The sequence below is a fragment of the Lolium rigidum genome, chromosome 6 (assembly GCF_022539505.1).
Source record: "Lolium rigidum isolate FL_2022 chromosome 6, APGP_CSIRO_Lrig_0.1, whole genome shotgun sequence".
NCBI lineage: Eukaryota > Viridiplantae > Streptophyta > Magnoliopsida > Poales > Poaceae > Lolium > Lolium rigidum.
In genome coordinates this window covers 324,778,364-324,789,215 of record NC_061513.1, presented here as the reverse complement: position 1 = coordinate 324,789,215, position 10,852 = coordinate 324,778,364, and the positions used below count along the sequence as shown (strand labels likewise).

General features: G+C 44.9%; 1 protein-coding gene across 2 annotated transcripts; it reads left to right on the top strand.

Moving 5' to 3' along the window:
- The first annotated feature begins 5,520 nt into the window (after positions 1 to 5,520).
- LOC124668620 (boron transporter 4-like) lies at positions 5,521 to 10,219 on the top strand. Of its 2 annotated transcripts, XR_006991765.1 has the most exons (14): positions 5,521 to 5,624; positions 5,699 to 5,781; positions 5,877 to 6,069; positions 6,160 to 6,298; positions 6,376 to 6,550; positions 7,026 to 7,192; positions 7,349 to 7,522; positions 7,942 to 8,037; positions 8,121 to 8,237; positions 8,557 to 8,879; positions 9,008 to 9,275; positions 9,392 to 9,523; positions 9,643 to 9,745; positions 9,852 to 10,219. XR_006991765.1 is itself a non-coding variant. In XM_047205731.1 (13 exons), exons 1-13 carry the CDS (start codon positions 5,521 to 5,523, stop codon positions 9,882 to 9,884), a joined length of 2,004 nt encoding a protein of 667 aa, XP_047061687.1. In that variant the 3' UTR covers positions 9,885 to 10,219. The 2 variants fall into 2 exon arrangements, 1 of the variants encoding a protein (XP_047061687.1); XM_047205731.1 differs by lacking the exon at positions 9,643 to 9,745.
- Positions 10,220 to 10,852: the final 633 nt, after the last annotated feature.

Genomic DNA, 10,852 nt, shown 5'->3' with positions numbered 1-10,852 from the left:
ATCTATAATAGCTCCACAAGTATTTAGAAAAGGTCTACCAAAAATGATAGGACAATAATCACTAGCAGCTAGAACCAAGTACCAAGAAGTCAACAGGATATTTAATCTTACCACATAGAACTTCCACATCTCGAACAATACCAATTGGTGAAATAGTTTCTCTATTAGCCGACTGAATAACCACATCAATATCTTCAAGTTCACAAGAATCAATTTCGTGCATAATCTCCGTGTAAAGCTCATAAGGTATAGCACTAACACTTGCACCAATATCACATAAACCATAATAGCAATGATCACCAATTTTAACGGATAGCATAGGAACACTAGCTTGTTTGGGTTTATTAGGATGTGAAACAATATTAGAAGCATCTTCACAGAAAATAATATGACCATCCTCAACATTTTCAGTCACAAGATCTTTAACTATGGCAACAACAGGTTCAACTTTTATTTGTTCTTCAGGTTCTCTAGGTTTCTTTTCACTTTTATGAACCGCACTATTTATAACAGAGTACTCTTTCATTTTAGCAGGAAAAGGAGTTTTTTCAATATAAGCTTCAGGAATAACACGATCAGCAGCTTCAATTACAACACATTTATTAATAGATGAATCAATTTTATCTTTATACGGTTCATGATACTTATCAAAATTCTTCTTAGGCAATTCATAATGAGAGGCAAAAGCTTTATAAAGGTTTGCAAGCAACTTGAGAATCAAGGCCATATGTAGCACTCATATTACGAAATGTATCAAGTATCCATAAAAGCTTCAATGCATTTATAATCATAAATTATACCCGATTCTCTATCTTTGTCGTTCTCCCAACCTTCAATATTTTCTTGGATCCGATCAAGAAGGTCCCTTTTAAACTCTTCTTTATTGCGTGTAAATGATCCAGAACAAGAAGTATCCAGCAAGGTCTTGTCTTGAAAAGAAAGTCTTGCATAGAAATTATCAATAATAATATTACCAGGAAGCTCATGAATGGGGCATTTGAGCATTAAAGACTTCAATCTCCCCAAGCTTGGGCAATACTCTCTCCATCATGAGGCCGAAATTATATATGCGGTTCCGATCTTTATGAATTTCACTTGGAGGATAAAATTTGGAATAAAATAAAGGCACAATGTCCTCCCAATCAAGAGAATCACCATTCTTCAAGCAATTTATACCAATGCGCCGCTTACCGTACAGACGATATAGAGAATAGTTTCTTCCTAACTTCATTCATAGCAATACCCGCACATTTGAATAACCCGCATAATTCATGCAAAAACGATAGAATGATCACCAGGATGGACAGCTTCCATCCCCTTCATAGCGGTTATCCATAACATGTTCAATAATTTTCGTAGGTATTTTATATGGTATTACTTCCTCACCTGGCGCCTCATCCACTACCGTTGCGATAGTAGTAGATTTTCCAAATAGAAATTGAAGAGAAGATCTCTCCATAATGACTTATAGCGACAGGCGTAAATAAAATCAGCACAAACAGTAAAAGTTTTCCTTACCAATTCCACTTACCAATAGCGCTTCACTCCCCGGCAACGGCGCCAGAAAATAGTCTTGATGACCCACAAGTATAGGGGGTGTATCGTAGTATCTTCGAGGACAGACGGGATTTTAGTCTAGTGCTTTCGCTACATACAGCTGATTAATCTTCATTGTTTTGATAAGTGTTGTGTGGGTGAACCTATGCTAATGTACCGCCCTTCCTAGGACTAATACATACTTGTGATTATACCCCTTGCAAGCATCCGCAACTACAAGAAAGTAATTAAGATAAATCTAACCACAGCCTTAAACTACGAGATCCTCGCGATCCCTCCCGCATCGATATACCAACGGGGGTTTAGGTTTCTGTCACTCCGGCAACCCCGCAATTGGCAAACGAGTACAAGATGCATTCCCCTAGGACCATAAATGGTGAAGTGTCGTGTAGTCGACGTTCACACGACACCACTAGAAGAATAACACCACAACTTAAATATCATAAAAATTGAATATTACTCAACCATAGTTCACTACTAACATTTAGACTTCACCCATGTCCTCAAGAATTAAACGAACTACTCACGAGACATCATATGGAACATGATCAGAGGTGATATGATGATGAATAACAATCTGAACATAGACCTTGGTTCAATGGTTTCACTCAATAGCATAAACAACAAGTAGAAATCGATACCGGGAGAGTTTCCCCTATCAAACAATCAAGATCAAACCCAAATTGCTACAGCGGTGACGAGGTGCTGCGGAGGAGATGGCGGTGATGATGGTGGAGACGATGATGATGGTGATGGAGATGATGTCCAGCTCGATGGCGGTGACGATGGCGTCGATTTCCCCTCCGGGAGGGAATTTCCCCGGCGGATTCCCGCCCGCCGGAGAGCTCTTTCTCTCTCGGTGTTCTCCGCCCCGCGAGGCGGCTCGTAACCCTTCGTGAGGATTCCTCTCGTGGCTTAGGTCTTCGGGACGAAGGGTTTCGCGAAGAAAAGGAGGCGAAAGAGGCCGAGGGGCCCCACACCACATGGTGGCGCGGCCGAGCCATGGGCCGCGCCACCCTATGGTGTGGGCCCACCCCGGGTCCAGCTGGCTCCCCTTCCGGCTTCCTCCGTCATCCGGAAAAATAGGAGTTTCTGTAAAACTTCCTTCCACAAACTGATCTTCCGAAATATTGCATCCCGACGGTGCTTTTTCCGGCGTGAATCCCGGCTCCGGTGCTCGATCTCCAAATAATCATGAAACATGCAAAATAGATGAAATAACATAAGTATTGTGTCCCAATATGAAATATATCAATGAATAACAGCAAATTATGATATAAAATAGTGATGCAAATTGGACGTATCAGTCCTCGACTGCTAACTATTCCTCCTTTTCTTCCTCCTCCCGCACCTTCATTTCGATGGCCAGGGAGCGCCATATTCGAACTCCTCATCGCCGAGCAACCTGGATTGACAACGCGACCACCGCTCGAGGTGGCTGAACGTGTCCCACATTGGTGAGTTAATGTTGTAGGCGGGGTCGGCGAGAAGATCCGAAGGCAGAAGGGGCTGCCGCAGGGCGATCTCCTACCTCCCGGCCCGGCCCTGCCGCGGCACCGGCGGCATGGGCACCCTCCGATGGCTGAGGAGGTGGAAGTCATTCCACCCCGGCGCGCAAGGCGTATGGTGGTTGTACATCATCCACACCACATCAACGCTGTCTGGGACGTGGTTGCACTGCTGCTTTTTGTTTCGCCGCCGACAACCCGCCTCGCGGTCGTTGTTGGGCTCTCTGAACGGCCACTCGCTTGCCCATGATCATGTTGTGGAGGTGGCTGCTTTAGGGGCGCGGGGGGCGGCCGCGTGGGGGGACGTAGGCAGCGGCGCAGACAATTCTCGTGAAGAAGATGACAAGTTTCCGAATATACCTTTTTCAGTTTTAGTTTACGGTGTCTGTTTTGCCAGCCGTTGACCCGTAAACACGTTTTCGGTGGACTGAACTCGAGTTTTACGGTTTGCACTTTTCCAAGCTATGTTAGAGATGCTCTTATATCTCCTCTTTCTCTCCCCTCTAACTTAGCAAAGATATGTTATTTAATTCCTTAGAGCTTTGGGTTAACTTGGTTGCGCGGCCAAGTGTAGTGTAGTGTAGGTGTTTGCCTGTTTGCTCATGCGAGCCGCAGAAACCGTGTGCCGTGCATGCGTTCGCACCCGGTGCCCCACCTGGCAGTGAGACGTGCCGGCGCGGCCCGGCCAGGCCAAGGGCTAGGATCCGCCGCAGTCGGCGCGGATCTCGACAGGGGCCAACCCAGGGTCAGTCTCGCCTCTCCGGATCCCACTCGTCAGAGAGAGACCAGACCAGCGGAGGAGAAAACGGACGCTCTTCCTCCTCCTCGTCTACTCTTCCTCGCCCCTCGCCGGTGGTCCCCACTCCCCTTCCTCCTCCAGTTGTTTGTTTTCCTGCTGCTCCCCCGTCCATTTATAAGTAGCCGCCTATCACGCCGCCTCCGCCCTCGACAACCCAACCGCGCCGCCCACGGCCCACTCCACCCAACCCCGGCGCCGCCGCCGCCGACGACGTCCTGCACGTCTCCGCCCCAGCGCCGACGGAAGGAGGATCCGGCATTGCGCATCGGACCCGCGCGGCCACGTACCGCCTCCTGCCCTCCTGCGCTTCTCCCGCCGCCGACCCGGCGACGCGGCGCGTTCACCGGAACGGTACGCTTCCCGATCCGTATCTCTCCATTTCGGTTCGGTTTCTAGATCCGTGGTTAGGCGAGGCGCTCCTCCCGCGGGGTTCGGCAGCGGTCGGACGCTCGCTCCATGTGGAGTTGCCGTACGTGTTTTTTCCGGCGGATTTGGCACGGGGTGGTTCCAGTTCGGTTCAACGTTTTTGTCGTGCGGGTTTGTCGTGCGAGTTTTTTTTCCAGGAGAATTAATCGCACGAACCGTCGAGCAGGCCGTGCGATCGATTCGCAGACGAGTGCAAAATTACTCGATCGAGTTTTACTGTCCTTACTGTCGGGGTTCATGAGTTGTTCGTAACAACTAGTATGTGGATAGACGCAATTTGCATGCCAGTTTTGGCTAACCGTGGTTTGATTCGCGGGCATAGATATCGGACTTGTCTGCGTCAGTTGCGCAGTGCGCTAGCTCTTCCTGTTTCGGCAGTTCTGGTGCGGCAGCTCATCCTTTTCCGTACGTGCTTTTATGACAAAGTTTGATCGCTTCGAAATAGAGTACTGCCTTGAGTTGCAGTGTTTTGTGGACCTGCAAGTTGGGCTGTTCGTCGTGTATTTAGTTCCCTCCTTCGTGCTTTTATGGCAAAGTTTGATCGCTTCGAAATAGAGTATTACCTTGATGAGTAGCCGTGTTTTCGGGACGTGTAAGTGTTGAGCCCATGAGCTGTTCGTGTATGTAATTCCTTTGTTCATAAAGTCGCGTGCGTGTCTAGTCCGTGGAATCAGTACTAGGAGGATACTAGTACTAGTACCAACTCCGCGTCAAAGTAAATGCAAATTTTTCCACTCATTTTCTGTAAGAGTGCTCAAGATTTAAGTCACCCAAACTTTTCCACTGATTTTCTGTAAGAGTACTCAAGATCTAAGTCACTCAAATGCGTCAGTTCCACAGCGCCCTTCCTGTTTCCGCAGTTTTGGTGCAGCTGCTCATCCTTTTCCGTATGTGCTTTTATGGCAAAGTTTGATCGCTTCGAAATAGAGTACTACCTTGAGTACGTTGCAGTGTTTTGGGACCTGCAAGTTGGGCTGTTCGTCGTGTATTTAGTTCCCTCCTTCGTGTTTTGTCCGTGGAATCACTAGTATACTAGTAGTACTACCAACTCCGCGTCAAGTAAATGCAATTTTATCCACTGATTTTCTGCAAGTCTGTTCACGGTTTAAGTCACCCATGTAAATTTCTTCGACTGATCTTCTGCAAGTCTGTTGCAAAGTAAATGCATATTTTCCATGTAAATTCTCGCTGCGATTGCTGATTCTCTCAAGGCTGATCTCTGCGCAGCTGATGGATCTACTGAGGAACCCTTTCAAGGGAGTGGTCGCCGATGTCAAAGGAAGAGCATCTTGGTACAAGGACGACTGGGTTGCAGGATTCCGAACAGGATTCAGGTGAGTTTTGTTAATAATAAACCGAACCAGATCATCTGTAGACTGTAGTGGCTCACCCAGTAATGTATTGCCAGGATATTGGCACCTACCATGTATATGTTCTTCGCGTCTGCGCTCCCTGTCATCGCCTTCGGAGAGCAGCTGAGCAACGAAACAAGTCAGTGCTTCCCCTCTTGCTTATTACTGTGCTGCACTTCGGCTTCAACTTCATGTAATTTGTAGTAACCACAAAGACCCGATGGCTTGTTTCAGATGGAATCCTGAGCACAGTCGAGACATTGGCCTCCACAGCGATATGTGGCGTAATACATTCCTTTCTCGGAGGGCAGCCACTGCTGATCGTTGGAGTGGCAGAGCCTACAATTATCATGTACACGTACCTCTACAACTATGCCAAGAAGCAGCCGGGTCTGGGGGAACGGCTATATTTGGCTTGGGCTGGATGGTACGTAGTACTAAAATAGATTAGACCCGATCCTGTGATAGCTTTTGGTATCATAAAAATAAATGCTCTGCGTTTGGTTGCTCTTGGCAGGGTCTGCATTTGGACTGCTATCATGCTCTTTCTTTTGGCAATGATCAATGCTTCCAATGTGATAAGCAGATTCACAAGGGTTGCAGGAGAGCTTTTTGGGATGCTCATCACTGTTCTGTTCCTGCAGCAAGCTATCAAGGTACTGCTATTTCTAGCAAACACTTGTTATTTTGTAGCGTGTAGGAAATACTTAACATGCAACCTGTCTACTTGCAGGGAATTGTAAGTGAGTTCAGTAAGCCTTTGGAATTTGAGATTGCCGACCGCACTTCACCGATATACCAGTTCCAGTGGGTATATGTCAATGGCCTACTTGGTGTTATCTTTTCAATTGGCTTGCTATACACTGCATTGAAGACTAGGCGGGCAAGGTCATGGCTGTATGGCATAGGTTGGGCACACGTTTTCTATTGCCCCTTATCTTGTTGTTGTCTGTGCAAACCGAACTCTCGTGTCACGTACTGACGTACACCATACATCTTCAAATCAATCACATCCTTTCAATTTGCTAAGTGAAAGAGGGTAGGAAAAATCGTACTGGACTGGACATAGGATTGGGCCTGGTTCAGATAAGTCTTGAGCATAGACTTGGCCAACCATGGGCTCATTTTAGGGGTGGGTCAGGTCAGCTTAAGGCTGGGCCTATTAAGCTGTGTTTCGGCTGAGCTGTTTCCTTTGCAGAATTTGTAGTCCAAACATGGCCATTTTTTAAAAACAAATTATGCTCCTTAAGCCCTTGAAATAATACCATCGTATTCTGAATCAGCTTCCAGTGTGCCCAAAATTCTGTTTTATGCTCTAGCTCCATGTTTTTTTTTCCATTCACTGAGCCACTGATCACCGTGCCTTTGAATTGCCATTTGCAGGATGGCTTAGAGGCTTCATTGCCGATTATGGCGTCCCTCTTATGGTAGTTGTGTGGACAGCATTTTCATACGCACTACCAAGCCATGTCCCTTCAGGAGTGCCTAGGAGGCTCTACAGTCCACTTCCCTGGGAGTCGGTTTCACTGGGACATTGGACGGTAGCAAAGGTATTAAGTCAAATGACTTATGATTCGGGTAAAAAAAAAAGACTTATGATTCTATATGTCCAAAGATTATTTATGATCTTCCTAGTCAAGTTAGCTTAGTAGAGGTTATATTGCATAACATTGTTCCTGAATGTTTTTTCTGGTGTTCACTTTCAGGATTTGTTTTCCGTCTCTCCAGCATATATATTTGCAGCCATCGTGCCTGCTTTGATGGTTGCAGGACTTTATTTCTTTGATCATAGTGTAGCTTCACAGTTGGCTCAGCAAAAGGAGTTTAATTTGAAGAAGCCCTCTGCTTACCATTATGACATTTTGGTACTTGGGTTCATGGTACGTGTTGTCTAAGTCATTTTATCAGATAATGTGTTTATTTCGAAATAGGTGCGGCTAAAGGCATTAGCATGTTAAAAGGTGGTTATAGCCCGGCTATAGCCTTTTTTCACAGGTCGCAGCTATAAACTATAGCCCGTTATTTAAAACCATGGTTTATTTACAGTGACTATACTTTTGTAAGTATTTTCATGGTTTTCTTAAGAACCATAAAATAATTAGCCATATGTCAGTACAAAGTTCGACAATCCATTTATATTTCTCCCATAGTACAAAAGAATGTGGATTAGTGGAGAGGGGCACTACGGGGCCTGTATAGACACCCCTCTCCATCTATCCTCAATCCTTGCTGCATTTTAACTTCAAGTTCTGATATACAATGTCGCATTTCCTTTTCTCATAGTATGTAAACTGTGCAGGTCCTACTATGTGGTTTGCTTGGTATTCCTCCATCAAATGGAGTACTTCCTCAGTCCCCCATGCATACAAGAAGCCTTGCTGTACTCAGGGGGCAGGTTAGTAAAATTCAGACTGATCTGTGTCTTATGGTATGGCAGTCAGCTTTTCTCACATGTCTTCTCTTTTTTCTGTCAAATAGTTTCTACGCAAAAAGATGCTTCAAACTGCCAAAGAGGGCATGGTGAAAAGTACTAGCAGTTTGGAAATATATGGCAAGATGCAGGAAGTTTTCATCCAAATGGATAGCATACAGAATGTGAGTCTTTCAGTCATTGTTTTGTTTTTAGATGTCTTTTGGTCATTGTTACTAAACTAGTTTATATCTTACCATGTAATTTCCCGTTCATATGTGATATGTTTTCCACATGACATTAAGTTTGTAGCGAATGATGTTGCAGCAGTTGCCAGAATGACTTCTAGGCTAAAGTCATGTAGTTCTTCTGCAACCTTCCTTTTCACATACGATGTTTCCATACCTTATTTCTTTTCAGTAAATGTTTGAATGTCAATATTTCTAGTGATTATGTGGAAATGTCATCAATTACATCCTCATATGTTAAAAAAATGTGGTGCAGGCTGATTTTGTTGACAAGGACTTGAAGAGTTTGAAGGATGCTGTGCTGCGTGAAGGTGACGAAGAAGGGAAATTGGCTGGAGAATTTGATCCTAGAAAACATATTGAAGCCCATTTGCCCGTTCGCGTGAATGAACAGAGACTAAGCAACCTGCTGCAATCCTTACTGGTTGGTTGCTGTGTTGGAGCCATGCCAGTTATCAGGATGATACCCACTTCGGTTCTCTGGGGTTACTTTGCCTATATGGCCATCGATAGCCTACCTGGGAACCAGTTTTGGGAAAGGATACGGCTTCTGTTCGTTGGAGCAAGCCGACGCTACAAGTAATGTCTATTCTGCATCATCTGAACAAATGAAATTCCTGCTTGCCTCCTTTTGTATTGTACTGGCTTAAGCTCAGCGACCATATATCCTATGATTGCACTAACACGCGTTGTTGTTACCTTTGCAGGATCTTTGAAGGTCCCCACGCATCTTTTGTGGAGTCTGTGCCTTCAAGAACAATATCTGTCTTTACGATCTTCCAGATTGTTTATCTCTTGATATGCTTCGGCACAACATGGATACCAATAGCAGGGATCCTCTTCCCTCTACCCTTCTTCCTCATGATTCTCATAAGGCAGCACGTTCTACCAAAGTTTTTCGAGCCCAATGACCTGCGGGAACTGGACGCAGCTGAGTATGAAGAACTTGAAGGGGTTCACCTCGAACACACACTGGTACAAGTTCAGCTCTCACTCTACGCTTTTTTTTTTGTCAGTCCAGATTATGTTTCGCTCTACAATACCCTTGGAGTCTGTCGTCGTTTGTTAATATGAAATTTTTGGTTTCTCAGCAGGAGGATGATTGCTCTATTCCAGGAAGCTGTGACAACAGAAATGATGCTGAGATATTGGATGAGCTCACAACAAACCGTGGAGAGGTGAAGCACAGAGCTGTAACCCATCGTGAAGAAAAGCACCTTCAGGTAAAAAACTGGACATGAATGGCATTACAGTTGCAGCTACTGTACATGGTACTGTAGGTAATACGATGTGACAGCTTAATGTCTTTACACAATCTGACCTTTTTGCTGGCTTCGCATAGGAGCCAACCGGTTGAACTTTTGAGCTATTTTCTCTTTTTTTGCGGAAGAACACGCATATCAGTACATGGTTATTTTGTGCCTATAATTGGCAGATTTCACGTAGTGAGTTAATCCCTTTGCATACCTTCTTTTTTTCTATTATAAGAAGGGGGGTTTTGACTTTTGATGCCATCTATTTGAATTTGACAATTTCAACTCCAACATGCAGGTCCATTCAAATGCTGTTCAACCAAGAGTGTGAAGATAGAAAAGTGTCCCGAGAACTGAGGCTTTCCTGCTTGTTCGATGAGAAGTGTAGAGTAGATCCTCAAGCAGCAGTACATTGCTAAATACACTACTGTTCGCTAATATGCATTGTACTTTAGCTAGAGCTTTTCCGATAAGCCATGATTGTGTATGGTACGAAGTAAGATCAGGTATTTAGCAGCGAGAGCAGATTGAAGAGAAGTATTGGACAGGAATGGGGAACTTGCCAGAATGGTAATGAGTAGAAGTAGAAAGATTAGCACATTAGATATTAGCTGCAAAACTGTTGCTCGGTGACCTGTTGCCTGTGTACTTAGCTTGTTCGGCTTGTCGCGTATTCTGGCGGCACTTTGGTGACTTTGTTCAATTTCTTTTCCATAGTTACAGTTTGAGTACAAGACTAAGAGCATCTCTAGCTGATCCCCAATAACCCCAAACCGGAAAGGCGGATAGGTACCCGACACCAGTTTTGTGATTTCTGAAATCATGTGGCAGAACAGATACTGGAAACTGTTGGTTAGATTCAACGAAAGTTTCAACTACGATCAACATAGATTCAACGAAATATATATATAGATAGTTAGTTTGGTGCATTTGACAAGCTAAAAACTAGATTTAAGACTATTGTGACCTAAAGGTGGCGGCGGTGCTTCATTGCACAGGAAGCTGGCATTAATCACCGTGGCAGGAAGCCGGCATTAATCATCGCGGCGTCCATGACAGTGAGGGAATAATGCGTCGATCGCTAGGGTATGCCCCCAACCAAACAGGATGATAGGATGCAACCAATTTTCTATCCACGGCCCGGCCTAAACGAACCAAAACAAATATTTTGTTGTCTAAAATATATCGAGCCGCTAAAATAGCATTTATTTTAGCAGGACAATATTAAATCAAAGGGGTGAAGCCCCAAAACGGCCAGTAGTTTTTAGGCGCAGGAGCATGCATAGATGGCAGGGAAGC